This window comes from Puma concolor, chromosome E1, assembly GCF_028749965.1.
Source record: "Puma concolor isolate L17-30 chromosome E1, mPumCon1.1.hap2, whole genome shotgun sequence".
NCBI lineage: Eukaryota > Metazoa > Chordata > Mammalia > Carnivora > Felidae > Puma > Puma concolor.
In genome coordinates, this window is record NC_141680.1 from 57,965,203 (window position 1) to 57,987,960 (window position 22,758).

Below are 22,758 nucleotides of genomic sequence, written 5' to 3' on the forward strand. Positions count from 1 at the left end.
GTTGTAGGATAGCAGGATGGGAGGAGTAAAGGGCAAGGTACTAGCTCAACTGGGAAAACCCTGTAGGGAGGCTGGTGCGGTGTCTTTCAATGTATGCCTTTGCAGACTCTGGAAGCTGTGAAAAGGAAGCAGTTTGAGAAGTACCATGCTGCCTCTGCAGAGGAACGGGCATCCATCGAACGCAACCCCTATACCATCTTCCACCAAGCACTGAAAAACTGTGAGCCTGTGATTGGGCTGGTACCCATCCTCAGAGGCGGCCATTTCTACCAAGTGAGTGGTCGGGGCCGGAACGCAGGGCTGCCCACCCATGAAACAAGATGGTTGGGGGGGTGCTTGCGAGGGGGAGGGTCCAGAGCAAGGCCAAGATTGATAGTTTTATAGGGACTAGGTTCTGTCAGAATCTGCTCGTCGGAGTCCTAGTGTAAAACTCACAGGCCGAAGATGGGAGGGGAAGAGAGCAAAGAATCATCCGAATTACTTTTTCTGGAAGCCCACCCCACCCCCATTCTGTCCACTATGCCCTGTTCTAAATTGTAAGCTTCTTGCAGTGAGGGACTGTGTTTATAACTCCTCTTCATCTCCCGGTGCCTTGAGTAGCGCTTGACCCGTAACTGATGCTTCATCACCATTTCCTGAACTGAATGAGGGGTCTGTTACTGCACTTAATTATACATCATTGTTATAAGCCAGTGTTCTCATCTTTTTTTTTTTTTTAATTTGTTTTATTTTTGAAAGACAGAGAGCATGAGTGGGGGAGGGGCAGAGAGAAGGAGACACAGAATCTGAAGCAGGCTCCAGGCTCTGAGCTGTCAGCACAGAGCCCGATGCAGGGCTTGAATCCACAAACCATGAGATCATGACCTGAACCGAAGTCGGACGCTTAATCGACTGAGCCACCCAGGCACCCATCATCTGCTTTTTTAACATAAACTTCACAAGGGAAGAGACTCTCGTTAATGACTGTGTCCCTGGGGTCTTGTGTGGTACCTGGTATCTAGTGGTGGTCTAGCAGATAATTTTTGGACAAGAGGATTGTGTTTATAGGCACCTGTGATCTGAGTTAGCTGAGTCACCCCAGCTCGATGGGGCTTTTCCCAGTTGATGTTTGTATCAACTTGGCTAAGGTTCCATTTAGAGGTGAAAGAGGTCTGTGCCTAATGAGCGTTTGCTCAATGAACGCCTTTGTGTCTGCTACACTGAGGTCACTCGGGTGTGGGTAACTCACAAGAGGAGGAGCGAGGCCCTTCTTCTCAGGAGCGTTGCCAGGGCTGGGTCAGAGGGAACCTGTGGCTACCCCTTACAGCTTAGGGAGGAAGGAGGCTGCAGGCCTGGCAAGTTCTTGGACTAACTTGCCCACGTCTTGTCTCCTTCAGGTCCCCGTGCCACTAGCCGACCGGCGCCGTCGCTTCCTGGCCATGAAGTGGATGATTACTGAGTGCCGGGAGAAGAAGCACCGGCGGGTGCTGATGCCGGAGAAGTTGTCCCATGAGCTGCTGGAGGCTTTTCACAACCAGGGCCCTGTGATCAAGAAGAAGCATGACATGCACAAGATGGCCGAGGCCAACCGTGCGCTGGCTCACTACCGCTGGTGGTAGAGGGAGGTTAGGGGCCCTGGGAGGAGCCCGGGGCTCTTTGCTGCAAGAAGTAATGAAACACTTAAGGGTTAAGGATGTCGTTCCTTTTTCAGGGCAGGCAGGCCTCCTAAGGATGGAGCAACACATGTATTGCTTGTTAGTCCTTTCTTTCGGGCCTAGAACTTGCTCTTCCTATCCCATCTCCTTACAATGAAGGAACATACCACTTTAGATTTCCTGCAGGAAACTTAGGGCCCATCCAGTCTCTCCCCTCAATTCCGGGGTAGAACTTAGGATGATACGAAAGGAAGCAGTTTTAATGTTAGAAAAGCTTTATTAGAAAACTGTCACCCTGAACTGGTGTAGCATGTGATGGGGTGCTGCCATTTACTAAAACCGACTAGAAATATGTTTGCTTCCGAAGTGGTCCTTGTACAAAATGTAAAAAGCACTCTCTGGTGGGACTTGTGCTCTGCCCCTTGATATCCCAAAGTATCCCACCAGTAGCTATGGGTACCCATTTTACAGATGGGGAAACTGAGGCACCAAGATGGCTGTTGCACCAGTGGCTACACAAGGCAGTGGTTCTTAGAAGCTGCATTTCTCTGCCTGGCCCAGGTTGGAGGTGATGGGACAGTGGGGGGCAAGTCTGTTTGGTGTTTTCCCCAGTTCCCGAATCCAGAAGGGAAGGTGCTTGGGGCAGGACCACAGCCTAAGTGGGAAACCGCTCAGGAGCTGTTGAAAGTCTGGAAGGACAGTCTTTGGGAGAGGCAGGAAGTCGGGTAGGTGAGAGGCCGGTGCTTCTGGTGCGGCAGCCTGACTGGGAGGCCTAGTCGGAGACCTCGCTATAGTAATACTTGTGGGCAGCCGGGGTCGTCTTCCAGCCGGCTGCCCGAAATTCGATGATCTCCAGCAGCAGCAGCTGGGCTAGGGAGCTGAGGCCACTTGGGAGCAGGAAGCCATCCCGGATCAGGACAAAGAGCTCATCCATGCGCTGTCGGTTCATCTTCTCCAGCTGCTCCCCCACCCGATGCAGCTGGAGCACCAGGCAGTCCACCTGTGGGGGAGGGCAGTGGGAGGTGACCCCCAAGGCAGTGCCAGCCCATCACCGAGCAGCCGTGAACGGAGCGCTTGTAGGGTTCCATGCTTGGCCCCATATGCTCATTTTCTCCTGTCATCCCCACACCACCTGGTGGGTATTAGCCACATTTTACGTGAAAGGAGACCAGTTCAGGACTTACCTAAGGTCTCTTGGGCCAGGCTGGGTGCAGGCCCTCTGTGTAAGCTGCCACTTAACCCAGCCTTTCTACCCCTCTCCTCACCTGCCTAACTGATGGGTTTCTGGGCCATGTGTATCCACAGCTGGATTCTTATCACAGGTTAGCTTTCCTACTGGGGACAAAGCCTCTGAGCCTGTAGGTTTTGGCTGCTCTGTTCTGGATAAATTCCAGGCCTGGCAGCTTATCCTGGAACTGAGGCAGGCCTCGCACGTCCCCACCAGGCTCCTACCCTAAGAAGTGATGCTCTCGGATGCCTCCATGGACAACAGGCATCTGAGACTGCCCCCCCTCCACAGCTGTCCGAACGGGTCACCCACCTCCTCCTCCTTGTTCAGACTGTCAGGCTGGGCCAGCCGGAAGAGGCAGTCATAGACGGGGTTCACCAGGGCCATCATGGGCATGTTGTTCACCTGTGGGGGGAGAGTGGGGACCAGAGCACTGGTTTAGTGGCTGAAGGAGACAGGCTGTCTCTGCTGCACAGGGTGACTACCGGGGCCTCACCCTCAGGTAATCAAAGATGTTGCAGATAAAGGTGACATAGCAGACCCAGCCCTGCAGGGACCGGGCTCGCAGCTGCTCCCGAGCCTGGTACTCCTGCTGCAGCCGGTTCAGGAGTCCCCGTCGGAAGACACTCTGGCCTGCTTGCTTGCTCTCAGCCTGTGAGCCAGGGAAAGGATGGTGAGCAGAGGGCGGTGCCATGGCAACCCTCACCCAAGCTTCGGTGACAGAGGACCCTCCTGTCCATCTCTCTCCACCCGAGGGGAGCCCTGTGCATCTCTGCCCTGCTGGCCAGGCTTTCTGCCCTGTGCTGAGGTCTTTCTCAAAGCATCTTCCGCTTTACCAGTCCCAGCCAACCTGAATGATGGCATAGCACATGCGCCCTGCTTCTTTACTGAAGACGCAGTCCTGCAGAGAATGGTCCACGATCACATTGGCCACCTTCTCCAAGTCCACAGCACCTGGATCTGGGGTAGAGACAGGTGGGAATCCAGAGCTGCTGAATTACCACATTTGCCTCTACTTGCTTCTACAGGGATGGGAGATACTTACAAAAGAGCACTCCCATTATAAACCTGACGTGTAAAGAGACCAGAAGATACATGGAGAAGTAACCACACACAGGAGCAGCTCTACCGTGAGCCTGATGGCCCACTCGGAGGAAACCAGAAGGGTTATGTGGCCACTACAGACTAATCAAAGAATGCCAGTTTTTTTAGGGCACACATCATTTCCTGGCACTAGGCTGAGGAAGGAGCACTGAACAACTTGACAGCAATTTCACGGAAGAAAGTGTTCTTAACAATACACAGTGTTCTTCTAATACATGAACCCTGACGAGCGGTCCAGGCAGGGCCTCCCCAACAGGCTTAGCTTGGCATGTGATGGGCATTACTAATTGTTAGCTGAGTCAAACTTCTGGGTGCTGCAGAAGGCACAGATCCAGGCCAATTACTACATCTCCTCTGCCAAGCACAACGCTCCATCCTCTGTCCCAAGTCAGCCAGCTCTGCACATTCAAGACAGCTTCCTGTGGCTGAAACCTGGTCCAATGTCAGGGCTCAGGAGACGACTCTCTTCTCTGTGCTCCAGCCCCTTTCATGGGAACTTGAACTTTAAAAAATGGCTTTACTGCCTGAGAGGTGACTCTATGATTCACACTTTGAAATGCTGGTCTAAATGTAGCCTGTCCTCCAGTCCAAGAGTGACTTACTCGCTCCTGCTCTCAGAAAGCAAAGGGACAGCTGGGCATTCTGGGCTGAGACTCAGGTCGCCAGGCCTGACACTTTGGACCATTCTGTACAGCTCAGGGGGGCGCCCATGCTCACCTTTGAGTGCTGTCTTCAGCAGCTGCTGAGTCTCTGCGTCAAAAGACTGGATTTTATACTCCTCTCTACCAGGCTCCCCCATGACCATTCAGCCCCAGCAGCTCTTTACTGGGGTGGGACTAATGACAGCACCTAGGGAGGAGGAGAGGGGCAAGGGAGAGGCCTCAGGTGTGCACTGTGGGGCCAGGTTCCCATGCTGCACGCCCCAGGCAGGGCTGGCCCGCACACTGAGACAGGTCCTCCCAGCCAGTCCGTTGCATTGGGCGGTTGGCTGAACGCCCACCAAGTTTGGCTTCTGGTGGAGACTGGGCACCAGCCAGGCACCTGCTGCTCAGTTTAAGAACCCCAGTAGCTTCTGGGATTACACAAGCGTAAAGAGGTGAAGGTGAACGTGCCTACCCTCTTGTCTCCACAGGAGGTAGGGTTATTCTCAGCTCATACCAATGTTGGGGTGGGGTGCGCAGCGCTGGGGGTGTGGATGGGGGCACATCAGACACTTGCCCTGTCTATATAAGCCAGTCTGGAAGCTGCTGGCCCAGCAGACTTCGGCGAATGACCGGGCTGGGGACACCGGGCAGCTGTCTCAGCAGGGTTCCAAGCCCCGTCTCCCCTCCTTCGGCTTTAATCAGAGTCCCTCTCAGTCCCCAAACCCGCCCTTCCAGCCCTCCGCCTGGCCTGTGTGGGCGGGTGCGGGAGCCCGAACTGCCGCCGTCCCGGCCAACTTCTCCCAGGGACGGACTGGTTAAACTCGCCTCCCGAGCGGCAGAAACCGGGTCCTGCCCACTCAGGACTCCCAATTCCTGAACTCCATTCTGGACCGTTCCTCTTAAAGAAGAGAGGAGCGGGATGACGCGTCTCCCAGCGGCGGTCCCTGTGGGAGTCCCCTCTCCGGACGCGGTGCCTCCCCGCTGGTCAAAGGAGACGACCTTGGGGTCTCCAGAGCCAGGCAGCTTCTCCAAACCCGGAACACCCTGCCCGGCGGCGCAGGGTCGCCGTCCGGAGTCCCGCGGGCGAGAGGCGGCACGAGCGTCGGAACCCACCTGCCGGGCCGGCGCCGCGCCCGCGTGCCCGGAGGCTGCTCGGAGAGCATGGTGCGCGCGACCCCGGCCGCCGCGCAGCAGCAGCTGGAGTGGCTGGTCGGGCCTCGAAGCCGCTTAGGTCATTTCCGAGCGCGGCGCCGGGGCGGAGCCCGGCGTGGATGGGGCGGGGCCCGGCCCGGCTCGGGAGGGGCGGGGCGGGGCGGGGCGGGAGCAGTCTCGCCAGCGCCACCTGCCGGAGTCCCAGGGACGCTGTCCTCACCGCTCGTCCTTCGGAGGTCAGTGGCGGTACCACGGGGAACATCCGCGACGCTGTCCCCACCCTCACTCGACTCGCCCGCGCCGGGCGAGACCTACTCCTCGGCCCACAGGAAGCCATTGGTAGCAAGTGGTGGCACCCTACCCCGTCCCAACGCCTGGGGCTCGGGCTAAAACGGGTTCCAAAGAGGAGACTTAAAGAGACCCTGCGGAGGTAGGGCAGTGATGGCTGGAGGGGGCAGGAACTTACAGGTGGTGGCCTCTTGCCCCCGACGCGAGAAGGCAGGGGGTGCCTGTAACGGCTGGATCACTGCTCCCCTTTCCTTCTCTCCTACTCCAAGTACAAACAGTACTTGTAAAATAAGTTGAAAACCAGTGGACCAGCCCAAGAACCCCATCCCCCTGCTAGCCTGTGACCCGCGAAGTTCTGGGGGTGACCCCGAAGTTGGTTAAGCTCCTAGCTTGGTCTTGGCTGGGGCTGGGAAAGAGGCATAGGCCTAGCAGCTTAGGGCCCTCCCTGAGGTCGGCCCTTGGTTGCAGAAGGGCAACCAGAAGGGGCTGGAAGAGAATTGCCTCTTTTCATGGTGTGGACAAGAAGTGTCCATGGCGACTTCCTGTTGCCAGAGTTCTCTCCTCTGATTAAAACAGCTGGCGGGAGTGGTCACCAGAAAAATGAGGAAGGACGGCTGCAGCAAAAGAAGGTAATGAGTAGAAGAGATGAAAAGAATAAAGTGTACTTTATTCCACTCAAGTGGAATTTCTTTAAAAATACATTCAGGCAGCTGCCTTCCTGCAGCCCCAACCCAGGCCTCCAGTGCCCCAAACGCTACCCACAGCCTAGATCTTCAGAATTAGCAGCCAAGAGCAGGGAAGCTTCAGGAGTCAGGGTCCCAAACATACCACAAAGCCCCAGGTCAGAGCCCAAACAGTTCTTATGACAGGAGTCCGACACCCACACAGGCTTGCTCCCAGCCTGTGCCTTCATCCTAAGTCATTGCAAAGGCTGGAGCCAGATCCCAGTCTCAGAGCAGGGTAAAGTCCTGCCTCCCCTGCACAGCCAACCCTGCAGGCTGGGCTGCCCTGGGTGGGTACGTAGGAGGGCAGAACTGGGTGGAAAGGGTGGTGCTTGTGTTCTGTAAATTCCCTCTCACCCCCGTCCCCCTAAGTGCAGTGTCTCCTCTGTGCACAGATGAGTAGATGTAAATTCTTGTGCTGACACCCCCCGCCCCCAATTGTGCCCTCAGCAGGCTGTCTGTCCAACCCTTTCCTTCTACCATCTGCTCACACGGCTGCTTCAGAGCTGTGGCCCTTCAGGGATGACAGAGGATACACACAGCACCTTGGGGCACCCTGAGAGGGCAGCTGATGCCAACTGGCTCAGCTGTAAGCTTCCCCCCACCCCATGGAAGAGGAGTGATCCCAGGTAGACTAGGGAGAAGGGCCCCCATCTTCACCCACAGTCCTTCCCATCAGCATAACCCCCCACTGCCTTCAGGCTGCTGGGACCTGCCTACCACCCCCCCCCCCCCCCCCAGAGGCCCTCAGCTGTGCTCCGTTGTCCAGGGGAGAGAACAGCCTGAGTGGAAATTAAGACATGAAGACCTGGGCATGGGGTGCGGGTGGGAGGGCGGTTATAAAGTGACCAGTTCTTCCCCCAGAACTAGAAGCAAAGCTGGGTGAGGGATGCAACTACTTAGAAAAATGGCATCTGAGGAAGGCAACGGTCCCCTCCCTCACACTTTGTGAGGAGGGATGATGAGGAAGGGAAGATGGGAGTGAGATTAAGGAATGTGCTTGTAGCTTCATTGTGTATTAAATTAGTTGGTGGGAGTAAGAGCCTACACGTGAGGACCAGGCCCCTGCCAAGGGCCCAATCCCAGCCTTCATGCTCCGGCCACGGCCCCACCCAGAGCAGGGACAGTTCTCTGGGTGGAAGGGGCTAAGAACACAGGGTAGCAGCTGCTGCCTTTCCTGTGAGCATGGGCTACAGAGAAACCGCCGCAAACTCCTCGGACCAGCATGGCTGTGTCCCCACAGACCGAGTCCTGTGCGCTCTCCTTGCCCTTCTGGTGACAGACACGCTGGCTGGCAGGGATGGAGCGGGCGGCAGCTCTCAGTGCAACACAAGATCGTAGGTGAGCCTGCCTTCCTTCAGGAGGTTGCCCTTCCTGCCCTCGGGCCTAGCTGTCCGCCTTCTTCATGCGGTGGAAGAGGTTACAGAAGAGCTCATACCAGAAGAACACGAAGCCGGTGGAGAGAGCAGCCTTCAGCAGGCTGGGGGACAGGCCCTTGAAGAAGCCCCTTGGGCCTTCCTCTCGAAGCACCTGCCGGGCACAATCCACGAGGCCCTTGTAGCTGCGAACCTGGGGAGAGGAACAGGGAGGGTACTTGGTGGAGAGCAGAAGAAGAGCTCGACACGTGGGTGTTGGCTGTACTCTTTTGTCAGCCCAGCACCTGGCACATCACAGCTCCCAATAAACACTTGCTGGACAAAGAAATGACAAGGCAAAAAGGACAGAAAAGTAGACCTTTTCTTTCTCTTCCAAGTGGACTAATAATTCAGACTGAACAGATGTACCTAGAAATCAGCACTGGACAGAGCTCCTACTGACTGCGCCTCTTAAGGACCCTCTTCCCAAAGGCGCCTCCAACCCTTTATCCCATCCCACCTGGTTCCCTTTGGGTGGTTGATCTGAATCTAGCCCTTGTTAGCTTTAGCCTCCAGTCTGGCCTTCTCAGTTGACCACATATTGCTGCCAGACTCGCGTCCCCAAGACACAGCTCCCTCCAAATCTCCAGTAACTCCCCGTGGTGTTGGCAGTGGTATTATAAAGAACCAAGGGGTGCCTGGCTGGCTCAGTTGGTAAAGTATGCAACTCTTAATCTCAGGGTTGTGAGTTCAAGCCCCACGTTAAGTGAAGAAAAGAAAGAAATAAAGAAACAAAGAAAGAAAGAAAGAAAGAAAGAAAGAAAGAAAGAAAGAAAGAAAAAGAAGGAAAGAAAGAAAAGGAGAAGAGGAAAGGGGAAGGGGAAGGAAGGGAAGGGATCAAGTCCACACTCCGTGGCCTGTATTCAGAGTGTTGCTTCATTTGGCCTCAATTTCCCTCCCTGATCTGTCGTCATCCACCACCGGTCCTCCCACAAAACCAGCCACACAGTCTGTTAGAAGCAGGGCCTAGCTCCTCTGCCCTGGGCTCTCGCCAACTGTCCAAACTCAAACCGTCCTTTCAGGACAAGGAGGAAAAAGGAGGTTATAAAAACCTTGTGAACAGCTCCATATTTGTTAAAATGTATACACGTATGTTTATGCAAAGAAACAAACCTAGAGCCAAAGATTCTGCATGACTGCTACCTGTGGGTAGGTGGTGTTAGGAGTTATGTGTGATTTTAATCTTTCCGTCTAGCAGACTTCTCTGAATTTCCTACAAAGATATATTACAACTAACTCCATTCTTTCCCTTCCCTCAAGTAAGAAATGCTCCCGCCCTTCCCTGACTCCCAATCCATCCCACCCCTCTCTTCTGGGTGAAGAATGAATCCATGTATGAGTTGATCAGATTTAATTCATTCCTCTCCAGGAACCACTACAGAATAAAGCAAACAACTCTATGTGCCGGTGGGAGTCTCCTTCTCCGTGTTCTTTAGTATTTTGGGGACCTTTCTCTGGCCCAAACTGAATCGAACACTTTTTAAGAGGAAACACCAAGCTCTCCTTCACCTGGATCGTTCCACAGTGCCCAACATGCACGGGACTTTGTGTGTGGCTTTCCCGCATTTCTGGGGTTCCCCAGGGACAGGTCGGGGATGACAGGGCTGTGGGGGCTAATGCTGCCCAATGGGCAGGTGAGGGACAAGACTCAGAGCTCTCTGAGGGGGACGGCTCACCTGGCCAAAGGAGGCTCGGGCCTGCTCAAACCCTCCGACCTGCAGCCGTTTCTTGAAGAGGTCCAGGGGGTACGTGAGGGCCTTGCTGATGACTCCGGCTCCACTGCCACAGAGGAGGTTTTTGAGGTTCTCTGAATCAAAGTGGGATTGAGGGGGATAAAGGAGAGAAGTGTTATCGGGGGCAGACAAGTTCAAGGTCAAGAGCCTAGCCCTCCACCGTGAAACAAAGACCCACCAGCACCCTGAGTCTCTGAGGAGAACCACACACAGCCATGTTGGGGAAGAGTGACAATGAGGATGGAACAGAAGTGAGGGCTTGCCGTCTGCCGTGTGACTCGGTTCAAGGCTCGGGAGGGACCAGGACGCCCACCGCTCTTCCCATCCTCCTCAAACAAGAACCAAACAAAAGACACAACCAAAACCAGGCTGCGTGTAAGTGGGACCTCAGACAAAAATGAAAACCATGACCAAAGTCAGAAATAAATTTTGACGGTGCCACCGATGGGGTGGCAAGATCCGAAAGCGAGGGAGGGTCTACAAGCAGCGGGACTGGTTTGGTTGGCTGGGTGTATTACAGAGCAAGTTCTGGAGAGCGGGATGTCTTAGCTTCTGACAGGAAGCCCTTCTTTCCCGGGTGGTTCAGAAGGAGATGTTCTGGCTTGGGGGAGGGGGTGCAGCGGAGACCCAGCTTCCCTTCGTGTGAGGGCTGTCTCACCGTTTTTCCTTCTCTCGGCAGGCATGACCCACTCATGAACGTGCTTCAGGGCGTTATAAAAGGAGAACTGGAAGCCAGCGTAGGGGAAGATGGCGATCAAGGTGGGGTTCAAGCCTTTGTAGAAGACCAAGGGGCCTTCGGTCCTGTACATGGTCACCACGGCGTCTCGAAGGGTTTTATACACCTGGACAGACATGTGCAGCTCGAGTGAGCGTGGGTGCCGGTTTAGCCCTAGAACGCCGCCCATCACATGCATCTCCCCTCATCGAAAATCCCAGCTGCCAGGAGCATTACTTGTCCTGCCAAGAGGACAGAGAAAATATTGGATAAAAACTCCAACGGTGGGGTTTTCCAGCAACAACCTGTCTAGCTCTTTATAAAACTCGTCTGTCTGCACAAGTGCACACAAGAATGTGCCCAGAGACGGCTGCCACAGTGTCCCGCACAAGAGCAAAGACGCAATGTCCACCCCTGGGCACAGGACGTCAAAAGAACACAGAGCAGCTGTTAAAACGCCATCTATGCGGCTGATAAGGGATCATCCCCCAAATAGACAGCTAAATGAGCACAGCGGAATGCAGAACAGGTATGGTGCTTGTGGAGGAAAAAAACTATGCAGAGATTATCCCGCACAAAGATCCACAGGAAACAAGGAAGGGCGAGCATTACCTCCATGCGGGGAGAGGTGGGGGCAGGGGAAGAGGGAGATTGACTTTCACCATTTTAGATTCTCTGGGTATTTGCCAGGTGCATATATTTAACCTTTTGTGAACTGTCAGCAGGCCATCTCCACGTAGGAAGACAACAGGGCACGGATTTTCCTTCTACTCAACATATTCTCTCTGCAGTGGACCAGAGGGGGTTGTGGGCGCGAGGCACGGCCCAGACAGGGCAGCTGAGGGAGTTACTCTGCACGGAGAAGGGAGGACCCTGGCCGCCTCCTCACCACTTGGCTCCCGGACGCAGACAGCCACACTGAAGGATTTCGCCCCGGGGGATGTCCACGAAAGGGCCAGGACTCAGAGGAAGGCCATGAGGCAACAAGCCTGCCATGCACCCACAGTCCCACTCTGCTTCCCTGTGCCCCCTTTAACACCAGGCTGGCAGCCAAGGGACACACACATCTGAGGAAAGCCTTCAAAAACAACGGAGACCAGGGGCACCTGGCTGGTTCAGTCAATAGAGTGTGTGACTCTTGATCTCAGGGTCATGAGTTGGAGACCCACGTTGGGCATAAAGATGACTTACAAAAAAATAAAAAAACAAAAAACCCAGAAAACATAATGATCGATGGGAGGCACAGAAATCATCTGGAAGGAAGAAACAGTATAGACAAAAGAAGAAAACTAAGGGAGATGGAAACCAACCACAGAATTGGAAGTGATATTCTCAGGCCACAGAGAAGGAATCACCTCCGTGATATTTTTAAAAGAGGTAAGGGGAACGCCTGGGTGGCTCAGTCGGTTAAGCGTCCGACTTTGTCTTAGGTCATGATCTTGCAGTTTGTGAGTTTGAGCCCCTCGTCGGGCTGTCTGGTGTCAGTGCGGAGCCCACTTTGGATCCTCTGTCCCCCCCTTCTCTGCCCCTCCCCAGCTTTTGTGCTCTCTGTCTTTCAAAAATAAATAAGCATTAAAAAAAAAAAAAAAGGTAAGCTTCAGAGAACAAGACAAGCTCTTGAGAGAAAAATCTTTGTGAGTTTGAATTGGGCAAAGATTTCTTAGATAAAATACCCAAAGCAAAATCCATAAAAGAACAAATTGATAAACTGGACCTTACCAAATTAAAAGCATCTTCAAAAGAGACTATAAGAGACAGGGGCACCTGGGTGGCTCAGTTGGTTGAGCATCTGACTGCGGGTCAGGTCATGGTCTCCTGGTCTGTGGGTTCGAGTCCTGCGTCGGGCTCGCTGCAAAGCCCACTTCAGATCCTCTGTCCAGTGTGTCCAGGAAAAAGGTCTGGACTAAAGGGTCCAGGAAGTACCCATCACAACAAATGACAGAGGGACCAGTGCACGTCACTGGTAAACTTCTAGAATGTCAGGAATCAGGAAGGGATCCTGAAAGCTCCCAAGGCAGGAAGGGTGATAGTTTCATATAAAGGGTCATTAATCAGAGTGATTCTGGACTTCTCCCCAGCAACACTGAGAGCTACCTAGAATTCTATACCCAAATCATGAGTCAAGTGTAAGTAAGGGTCAAATTAAGGCATTTTCTATCAAGGTTTCTCTAAAGAAGCCATATCTCATGTTGTGCTCCACCAAAATGAGGGATTAATCAAGAGAAGACACAGGACCCAGCAAGAGAATTTCTAACAGAACAGCTGGCAACAGTCCTGGGACAAAGAGTCCACACTGAAGCCAGAGGGTGAAGGCTGCCAGAGTGGAGGGCTCCAGAAGAGGCTCTGTAATAAAGTGGGACAGATGACCACAGGCTGACCCTATCAAGAGGATAACTTCGTGATGAGCATGCAGAAAGCTAAACAAATAAAATACAAGGCAATCACTAACTTCAGGCAAGACAAAAATATAAAAGAAAATGTAATCATAATGTATTTCAAGGCTCAGCAATAACATTTACATAATCATATCTGCAAGACACTGATATTGATCTAGCCAAAATCTAGAAATCAGGTATACTGTAATCAGACAGAGGAGGAAACACAAGCACACGAGGGTGATGGTAAAGAGGTAAACTCTCATCTTCCACAGTAGCCATCAAGAGTTACTGTCTGTAATTTAAAAATTAGAAAGAAAAAGAGACAGGGGCGCCTGGGTGGCTCAGTCAGTTGAGTGACCGACTTTGGCTCAGGTCACGATCTTGCAGTTTGTGAGTTCGAGCCCCGCGTCGGGCTCTGTGCTGATGGCTCAGAGCCTGAAGCCTGCCTCAGATTCTGTGTCTCCCTCTCTCTGCCCCTTCCCCGCTCATGCTCTGTCTCTCCATCTCTCAAAAACGTTAAAAAAAATTTTTTTCTTTTTTTTATTTTTTAAAAAAAATTTTTTTTTTCCACGTTTTTATTTATTTTTGGGACAGAGAGAGACAGAGCATGAACGGGGGAGGGGCAGAGAGAGAGGGAGACACAGAATCGGAAACAGGCTCCAGGCTCTGAGCCATCAGCCCAGAGCCTGACGCGGGGCTCGAACTCACGGACCGCGAGATCGTGACCTGGCTGAAGTCGGACGCTTAACCGACTGCGCCACCCAGGCGCCCCTAAAAAATTTTTTTTAAATAAAATAAAAAAAGAAAGAAAGAAAAAGAGACCGAGATGTAGAAGGTTAAGCATGCTATGAAGAATTAGGAAGTAAATAATGGAAGAAGAGCCACGAGTATTAAAGTGGTTGCCTCTTGGGGACTGGAATCAGGGTGGCTGGTGTTTTCTTTATAATTCATGCAGAACCACCAGACTTTTTAACCTATATTGCTGATTAAGAAACATTTTAGGGGTGCCTGGGTGGCTCAGTCGGTTAAGCATCTGACTTCAGCTCAGGTCATGATCTCGTGGTCTGTGATTCAAGCCCCACCTCAGGCTCTGTGGTGACAGCTCAGAGCCTGGAGTCTATTTCAGACTCTACATCTCCCTTTCTCTGCCCCTCCCCTGCTCGTGCCCTGTCTCTCTCTCTCTCTCCTTCAAAAATAAGATAAAAACATTAAAAAAAAAGATGTTACCAAAAAAACCAGAAACATTTTAAAGTTGAGGATTTACACCATGGCCACTACTGATCTGCAGCTTTTTTTAAAAAAAAATTTTAGTGTTTTATTTATTTTTGAGAGAGAGAGAGAGGGAGACAGAGCATGAGCAGGGGAGGGGCAGAGAGAGAGGGGGACACAGAATCTGAAACAGGCTCCAGGCTCTGAGCTGTTAGCACAGAGCCCGATGCGGGGCTCGAACCCACGGACCGTGAGATCATGACCTGAGCCAAAGTTGGACCCTCAACTGACCGAGCCACCCAGGCGCCCCTGATCTGCAGCTCGTAAACAGATCTTTTCCATTCACTTTTGCACACAGATGATTTCCTGATCATTCCAGAATCTAGAATCCGCATCTCAATCACCTTAGCTAGAGGTAATGAGCTATTCTCTTTTTTCTTATATTTTTTCCTTCTCACAGACTTCTTTGGTTAATTTATTACTGAAGTATAATTGACATACAATGTTATATTAGTTTCAAGGTGCACCTTCTCATAGATTTGTTTTTTTCCCCTAAAGGCTGGGCAGTCATGGAAGAGGACTCTAGCATCCCAGAGCAGGGAAGGTGATGGAGTGTCATCCCTCATTTTTCCTCATCCCAGCAGCCACCATGTTGCTGAGGTCTGTCTGTCTTTTCCATCTACAAACACCTTTCGTCCCCATCTCTCTGCTCAGTGCCTAGGGCCCCTCATCTCATTTCCCCATTAGGAGAAACCTCTATTTCCCACTGAAGTGCCATACAGAGGGATCTAGTTCTCATGCTCCATTCATGAGCTCGCAGGTTGTTCCCAGGGCACTTTGCCCTTCTGAACCACAAAAGTCATCAGGATGTCTCTTGAACAAAAGGGCTTCACCAACCCAGGATCTCCAGCCCAGGCAACACCAAGAACCAGCAGAACTGAAACCACAGTTATTCTTAAGCAGAGCGTCATTCCCCACCCTAAAGCAGAAGGGAGACGGAAAAATTCTTCCGTTGAGAAGAATCGGGTTGAGCATGGGCACACGCACACATACACGTGCACGCACACGTACTGCTGTTCTTATGTAAGTCCAGGAAACGGAGATTATGGTGGGGAGCTCTATTTCAGGATTTAATCCCTCCCTTTCACTCAGTAAGTTCTTCCTGGAATCTGACTCAAACTTTCGGCGTAAACCAAAAACAACTCTCACAATAACCCAGCAATACGATCTCAAGTCTCACTCTCCCGGACACCCTCACCGTCCACCTGCTGTTCAGGATTTGTTCTGTCTCCCACGTGAGGCTGTGAGCACCCTGCACGGGGCTCAGCACAGTTACGGGTGTCACAGATGGACCAGCGGAAGGGACGCAAACCCCGGGTGCTCCCACTTTGTTTCCTCTAAGGAAAAGAGCCCCACCTCCTGGACCACCTTCGGCGACTCATTCCCGCCCCCTCTGGCCCAGCCACTCACCTTGGGCTCACCCTGAGCTGCAAAGCGGGTGCGCAGGACGTCCACAGGGTGCACGGCGAGGGTGGCCGTGCTGGCAGACAGGCCTCCGCACACAAAGTGCACTGAGAAGTCGCGGGCATCGTACTTGCTGGCTCTGTGCACCAGCTCGGTCAGCAGTTCAAACGACAGAAACTGCAAGAGCACGTGACAAAGTTACTGACAACCCCCCCACCCCAAAACGCCACCATGATCCACGCGCGGCCCGGTTCTACAGGCGAGGAAATATTCTTCTTAGGCAGCGACGGGACACGATAAACATCTAATTTTGTTCAGAGCACAAATGCCATTTTCTACTCACATTTTCTACTGTGAGGAGAGCCAAATATCCAAAGGGTTAAGAAAATATACGAGAAAAAATTTTACATCAGAAAGTTCTACTCCTCAACTGAGTTTCCTCAGAACCAGGGAAGCAAGGCCCTTATTTGATTCTCGGTGGGCAACCCTGGGGCTCACCTGGCGGTGGCACCGTTTGACAGACGTTCTGCCCTGGAGCAGAAATTCTCTTGGGAGAATTCCACATGTTCCACATTCTATGGCGTAAACCCCCTTTGCTCAGATCTTCCCCAGCCAACTCAGATGGGCCAGGGTCCCGAGAGCACGCTGCTGTATTTATTCATCACGCTGCGGTACCTGAGTGCCAGCTGCTGAGGCTGAAAGGCATGGGCACGTCAACTCATGAGCTCCCGACCCGAGCCATCGCTGTGATGTCATAGGAAAAGCAGGCAGGGACTGCTCGGGCCCCAGCTGCCCAGGTGGGCATCCCGGCTCGGCTGCCTTTCCGGCTAGTGACTTTGGTTGGGGTCATTACCTAAGCTCTCTCTGCCTGGTCTTCCGTCTATAACACAGGAGTGACCACAGAACACCCCTCAAAGCGCTTAAAGCAGAGCCGGGCTCACCATTAGCACCACACGCAGGCAGCCCACTACCAGCACTCCGACCGTACGGCTGCAAGCCGTCCGCCACGAAATCAACCGGCACCGAGCCGCACGAATGTGTGAACAAAAGTCAAGGAGCCTGAATTCTCATCCTGGCCCCACCACTTCCAGGCTGTGTGGCCTCTGGCGGCTCGCTGACCCTCTCTGTGATCCACGTAACGTCTATTCTACCTCCCTCACAATACTGCTGGGAAGTCTAAAGGAAGCACAGACGTGAAAATGCTATTTTGAAAAAATGCAAAGATTTGTATCACCCTTTGCCAAGCATGGCGTCAAGACAGTCTCCTAGGGGCGCCTGGGTGGCGCAGTCGGTTAAGCGTCCGGCTTCAGCCAGGTCACGATCTCGCGGTCCGTGAGTTCGAGCCCCGCATCAGGCTCTGGGCTGATGGCTCGGAGCCTGGAGCCTGTTTCCGATTCTGTGTCTCCCTCTCTCTCTGCCCCTCCCCCGTTCATGCTCTGTCTCTCTCTGTCCCAAAAATAAATAAAAACGTTGAAAAAAAAATTAAAAAAAAAAAAAAACAGTCTCCTAGGGGCAACATCTAATATTCAGTCGGTGCAAAGTGCCCGCGGTGGGGAGGAGGTGCGCAAGGGAATACCCGTGGTATAACTCAGTCTGACTGTCTTCAATTTCAGACTTCAAACTTCAGGTAGTTTCGCAGTTAAGACAAGTAAGAAGTGTGGTGACCGCTCCTGCTGCCCTACCCAGACAGGGTCCCTGCAGGCCCCACCCTCCCTGTGTTCCTCTATTGAACAACTCCAACCCAGGGGCCTGGCCCGTTCCCCTGCCACCTACTTGGACAGCTCCATAGCCTATAGAGAGAAGCTGGGCTGGGATGTGTCCTTTCCAGAATGCTGTCGGGCCTTCCTCCAGCAAAATCTGTCTCGCAGCCTGGAGGATCCCGTGGTATTTTGCACCGGGATCACTGCGAGACAGGCGCTCAATCTGAAGCTAGGGATCAAAATTGAAAAAGTCAGGACAACAGGAGCAGGTGTGGGGTGAGAAGGAGAACTTTCAGAAAAGGTTAACAAAGGCAGCAAAGTGCTTCTCCTTGACGAAACTCCAAGAAGAGAGAACTTGCCCTCTAGCCCATTATGTGGAACGAGGGGGAAAAGGTACCTGGAAACGGATCTTGATGACATCCAAGGGGCTGATCATCACCCGCGTGACAAGTCCAGACACAGACCCAGCCACCGCCACCTCAGAACTGGAGATATTCCTGCCATCAGCTTGGGGGTCATAGCCAACCATCCCTGCCCCTGGCCCATACAACGTCCATCAGTTTCAGGCTGCAAGCAAGAGACCTGGAGTAAACACCAGAGCAAGTTCTTAGGGTCTCTGCTCATATGCCACCTCCTCAGAGCAGTCCTCCCGGACCATTCCATCTAAAACAGCACCTACATGCCCTCTTGTCCCCTCGCCCTGCTTTAGTCTTCTTTATGGCATTAGCACACTGGACGTTTATTCTGCACGCTTGTCACCCACCCCCCCTGGAATGTGAGCCCATGAAAATGTGGCCTGGCTCCCATTTGCCCATCCCTGTATTTCCAGCGCCTGGAACAGAGCCCAGCATGGTGAGTGGTCATATTTGTTAACTGAATGAACAAACAGGCTTGGGCGGAAATCATTCACTTCCAGAGATCAGCTTGCTTTCCAGGACACCTGGCTCTATGGCCAACTCCCATCCAAGGTAAAGTCCCAGGCTGAGCCAGCATGACAGCAGATGAGCATGGAGGGAGACGTCAGACATGCAGGCCCATGGGACTCTCCAACAAGCCCACGTGATCCCAAGGAAGAGCCCAGAGACTCCTTAGCTTTCTCCATTGCCTCCCCAGCTGCAGCAATGGGGGGGGGGGGTGCTGCTAGGCTTTGAAATGATACTTCCTGGCCCACCCGATCTCCACCGACCTCCTCGACCTCACCCTGGACCTCTCTTCAGCCACTTCAATCAGGGTGGGCTCCGCTCCGGACAAGTTTCTGGAAAACACTGCTTGAGTTCCTACTGCCAGCCTCGCCTCTGCATCTACTGTCCCCCATGTCTGAAACACAGTGGTTCGTCCCCACCTCATATGCCCCCACTCACTCTTCCCCTGTAGCTCCTCCCCCTGCACCAGGGCTCAGCTAAAGAGCATCCCTGCCACGGACCGGACTCACGTCCTCTCTAGCATTCACAGCACTCGCTCTGGTTGAGAACCACTGTTGTCAAGAAACACTAGCAATGGTGTATAAAATGGCATGCATTACATCACTCTTTGTAAAACTGGATATAACACAAAGGGATGCATAAATACACTAAGTCACATCCAAGCAATGGACTCGTACGTCGCCATTAAGAAGAACGAGCCAGAGTGATACGCACACTTGAAAAGATGTCCATAATACACTGAAACGTGAGGCAAAAAAAAAGCAGGTTTCAGAACAGCATGTCTAGCAAAACCCCATTTTTGCAAAAGTAAACCAGCAAGACCTATGACACTGTGTATGGTAGTAGAGAGCACGGGGCAAAGTCTGGAACAGCGCACCCACCAACAGGCTGGTTAAGATCACCTTTACAGGAAGGGTTGGGAAAGGAAGACAGAAAATACATCTCTCCCTTTCTCTTTCTTTTTTTTAATGTTTATTTTACTTCTGGGAGAGAGAGAGAGAGAGAGAGAGGAGAGAGAGTGTGTGCGTGCACGTGCGTGAGCGGGGGAGGGACAGAGAGAGAGGGAGACAGAGGTTCTGCAGTGGGCTCCGGACAGCAGACAGCCCAATGTGGGGCTCGAACTCACAAAACATGAGACCATGACCTGAGCCATAGTCAGACGCTTAACCGACTGAGCCACCCAGGCACTCCTCTCCCTTTTTCTTTACATAATTCTGTATCATATGAATTTGTTACAAAACTAAATATAAATGATTTTAGAAGGGACCGCAGAACCAACCTAGTTTTTGAATACTAACAGTTACAATAAAGTCGGTGCCCACAGAGAGACAAGGTCCATCCCACCACTGATTCTTTTTTTCCTCTGGAACTCTGAGAGCCCCAAACTCACGCTTCTGAAAGTAGGAAAGTAGTGCTCCAATCCATCCTTAAAATTAACAAGGCATTTCCATGGGGCTCTCTCAGCAAAGTATTCTAAAATATTTTATTAAAAGTCTAATGGTATGGGAGCACCTGGGTGACTCCAGTCGGTAGAGCATCCAACTCTTCATCTCAGGGTCATGAATTCAATCCTCGCACTGGGCGCGGAGTCTACTTAAAAAGAAAAAAGTCTCAGGGCACCTGGGTGGCTCAGTCGTTTAAGCATGTGACTCTTGATTTCAGCTCAGGTCATGATCTCACAGTTCATGGGATCAAGCCCCGCATCAGAGTCTGCACTGACAGTGTGGAACCTGTTTGGGATTCTCTATCTCCCTCTCTCCCTGTCCCTCCCCTCTCAAAATAAATCAACATATATTAAAACAAAAGCAAAAACAAAAACAAAAAAAAGCCTCATGATGTGAAACTGCCACCCCTCCAGGAATGTGTCCGTTTCTCGGCACTTTCTTCCCCACACTCTCAAAGGAGGAGGGAGATCCCGTCTTGCCCACCAACTTCTGAGACATTAATTCAAGCTGCTTCTCTCCAGGCACCTGTGAGAAACAGATGATTGACAGGCAAAACCTGGACTGCTGAGGTCTCACTGAGCAGGGTGAGCTCTGTGCCATCAGGAAGGGAATGAGGTATTTCTACAAATAAGCTGCTGTGCATAGCTGGACATAACATTAAATCTCATATCAATAAACTTAAGTTCTGCCTCCCTAGTACCCCGAGAGGCTTATTTAACCTGGGTTCCCATCCCTCTCCTGGAAAATGAGAATGATGTCCGCCCTGCCCAGCCCAGACTGCTGGGAGGATCATGCACGATAACATATGTGGTAAAGTTTTGTAAAAAAAAGGTAAAAGTTTTATACACGTGAAAGGGCTGGTTAAGTATAGTTCAGTAGTGACCTTACGTTTCCCGCTTGCTGGATTTCCTTCTTGTACCAGTAAGCCTTGATATTTATCTAGAGACAAAATAAAAATGAAATAGAGCTATACGGATATATAGACTAGAGCACCCAGAGGATGGGGGGCCGCTGGAGTGAGTGGCAGGGTGGATGGGGTGCGTGAGAGTTTGCCTTGGCCGGGCCATCCCCCTTCTCTTACTGCGGAAGCCCCTGAGATAGGATATGAATGGTGAGCTCGGGTGCCCGTGTGCCCAAGTGTTCAACGAGGGGGGGGGGGGGGGAATGTCCCCGCAGGTGTCCCCGCGTGTGGACGCAGGTGTCCAGGAGTGGCTCGGAGCGTCTTCTCCCCGAGTCCGAGAAGATGCCAGCCAAACGGGCACCCACGTGTATGGGTGTCCCGCGTGTGTGTGGTTTTGCCTCCTGCGCCGCTGAAGATGCTTCTTAGGTCAGGCGTGACACGAGTGCGTACAGACCCTGCTCCCTCGTGAGTGCTGGCGCGCGTGTGCGACCCCCGGGTCCCCAAACGCACGGTGAGGAAGTAAGAGGTAGAGGTCACTCACCCGGCACGAAGGGCGCGGCCCGGCTCCCCGCGCTTCTCTTCCTATCTACTCCAGCAGTCTCACAGCAACCCTAACTGAACTCGGCAGTAACTGACGGGCTCCGGGGCCAATCACTGCGCAGCTTCCGACATACGCTGGGCCAATAGTTGTACAGTCGTAGAACCGCAACACCTCTCGCAAGGTGTAGCTGGGTAATGTAGTCCGCCGCTACGAAGGCGGGTCCCCGTGCAAGAAGTAGAGCTTTCTGGGAGATGTAGTCTCGCCGCGCGCGTGGCGCGTCCCCAAGTCAGGCTGCGCCCTTGGAGGTCTCGGCGCCAAGTGGTGTGTGGCTTTCGTCGTCCAACCGGCAGGTGGAAACTTGGGGTGCGCTGAACTTGACCCGTTTTCCTCAAAACCCTCGTAGTCTCAGAACCCGGACAATCTAAACTTGGGAGAGATGGCGGGAAGTTTAGCTAAAACCTGGAGGACTTGGGAGTGAGACTAGATGGGTTTTTGAAACCAGGAAGAAGACGGCAAAAATGTAGAGGTTTTGTTTTCCCCTAGAGTTTATTATGCATAATTTCTCGTTATAAAAATGATATAGAAATACATTACAGACCCTACAGAAAATGTAGAAACGAAGGGAGGAAGTGAGTCATACTACCACTCAAGCCAAGTAGCATCAGCGTTTTTTGCAGGACAGTATTCCCGATTTTTAAATTGCATTGTCCACATTAGTGCAATCACTTTGACGCACACTTTTAAACCATTTTCATTGCACAAGTTAAAACATTCATACATATACAAAAGTAAAATAGCCTAATGAACACCATACAGTCATTACTCAACTTTAACAATGAACCAATTCATGGTCAATTTTGTGTCCCTTATCCCTGCACCTATGTCGCCCCCTAACATTATTTTGAAGTAAATACCAGACAACATATGATTTCACCAGTTAACATTTCAGAATGTATCTTTAAAAGACAAGCACTCTCCTTTTAAAGCATATCCCCCAAACTTACCATCCCCACACCCCAAAAAATTAACTATAATTTTTCTAATATTATCAAATATCAAATTAGTGTTTACATTTCCCTGATTGGCCTATCATTTTTAATGACATTTAAAAATGTCATTTTTTTTTAAAGTTGGGCTAATTGCTATCCAGGCTATACACTGGAACTGGTTAGTATGTCTCAAGTCTTTTCAAATCTATGGTTTCCTTCTTCTCTGATTTTTGCTTGCAATTTCTTTCATGTTCTTCTCATTTCTTTTCCTTTCTCGATTTGTTTTTTAAGAAACTAGGTGGTTTATCCCGTAGCGTTTTCCCCAGTCTGGATCTGGCTTGTGGCATCCACACGGCATTGTTTTATCATCTTTCTCTGCCTCCTGTGTTGTTTGCTAGGAGGTCTGATCAGATCAGGTCTGATTTTTTATTTTACAAGATTACTTATGTGGTATTGCGGACTTCTATAAGGAGAATCACAGTGCCTGCGTGTCTCTCATTTTGTGATGTTTGCAGTCATTAATATCACCACACTGCCTGGGGGTTGTAAATAGTGACATCATTTCAGCATTTA

At 51.8% G+C, this 22,758-nt stretch overlaps 3 protein-coding genes across 8 annotated transcripts in view; 1 reads left to right on the forward strand and 2 right to left on the reverse strand.

Moving 5' to 3' along the window:
- MRPS7 (mitochondrial ribosomal protein S7) overlaps positions 1-1,986 on the forward strand; it is a 3,487-nt gene extending 1,501 nt beyond the window's left edge. For both annotated transcript variants that reach the window (XM_086688027.1, XM_025927592.2), the window contains exons 4-5: positions 106-273; positions 1,377-1,986. In XM_086688027.1, coding sequence (XP_086544153.1) covers positions 106-273; positions 1,377-1,598 — 390 coding nt within the window. In that variant the 3' untranslated portion in view covers positions 1,599-1,986. The remainder of the gene's footprint in view (positions 1-105; positions 274-1,376) is intronic.
- MIF4GD (MIF4G domain containing) lies at positions 1,892-4,815 on the reverse strand. Of its 2 annotated transcripts, XM_025927594.2 has the most exons (5): positions 4,684-4,815; positions 3,713-3,822; positions 3,359-3,514; positions 3,175-3,267; positions 1,892-2,634 (listed from the first exon to the last, which is right to left on the reverse strand). In XM_025927594.2, exons 1-5 carry the CDS (start codon positions 4,769-4,771, stop codon positions 2,407-2,409), a joined length of 675 nt encoding a protein of 224 aa, XP_025783379.1. In that variant the 5' UTR covers positions 4,772-4,815; the 3' UTR covers positions 1,892-2,406. The 2 variants fall into 2 exon arrangements, with proteins under 2 accessions (XP_025783379.1, XP_025783380.1); XM_025927595.2 differs by lacking the exon at positions 3,359-3,514.
- SLC25A19 (solute carrier family 25 member 19) lies at positions 4,684-21,302 on the reverse strand. 4 transcript variants are annotated; one of them, XM_086688026.1, is made up of 9 exons: positions 21,197-21,302; positions 20,638-20,693; positions 17,784-17,953; positions 17,460-17,615; positions 15,693-15,863; positions 10,579-10,762; positions 9,864-9,994; positions 8,211-8,341; positions 4,684-4,815 (listed from the first exon to the last, which is right to left on the reverse strand). In XM_086688026.1, the coding sequence occupies exons 3-9, from the start codon at positions 17,913-17,915 to the stop codon at positions 4,803-4,805; spliced, it is 918 nt and encodes a 305-aa protein (XP_086544152.1). In that variant the 5' UTR covers positions 17,916-17,953; positions 20,638-20,693; positions 21,197-21,302; the 3' UTR covers positions 4,684-4,802. The 4 variants fall into 4 exon arrangements, with proteins under 4 accessions (XP_086544152.1, XP_086544150.1, XP_025783372.2 ...); XM_086688024.1 differs by lacking the exon at positions 4,684-4,815 and having other exon boundaries at positions 7,768-8,341; positions 20,643-20,693; XM_025927587.2 differs by lacking the exon at positions 4,684-4,815 and having other exon boundaries at positions 7,768-8,341.
- Between the last annotated feature and the right edge of the window lie 1,456 nt (positions 21,303-22,758).

Coding starts and splice junctions, on each gene's coding strand:
- SLC25A19 (XM_086688024.1), bottom strand. CDS start 17,915: ATGGTTGGCTATGACCCCCAAGCTGATGGCAGGAATATCTCCAGTTCT. Junction 10,763..15,692: donor CAGCTCAGGGTGAGCCCAAG/GTGAGTGGCTGG, acceptor ATGTCTGTCCAG/GTGTATAAAACCCTTCGAGA. Junction 8,342..9,863: donor CCCGAGCCTCCTTTGGCCAG/GTGAGCCGTCCC, acceptor TCCTCTCCCCAG/GTTCGCAGCTACAAGGGCCT.
- MIF4GD (XM_025927594.2), bottom strand. CDS start 4,771: ATGGTCATGGGGGAGCCTGGTAGAGAGGAGTATAAAATCCAGTCTTTT. Junction 3,515..3,712: donor TGTGCTATGCCATCATTCAG/GTTGGCTGGGAC, acceptor CCTGGCTCACAG/GCTGAGAGCAAGCAAGCAGG. Junction 3,268..3,358: donor ACATCTTTGATTACCTGAGG/GTGAGGCCCCGG, acceptor CTCCCCCCACAG/GTGAACAACATGCCCATGAT.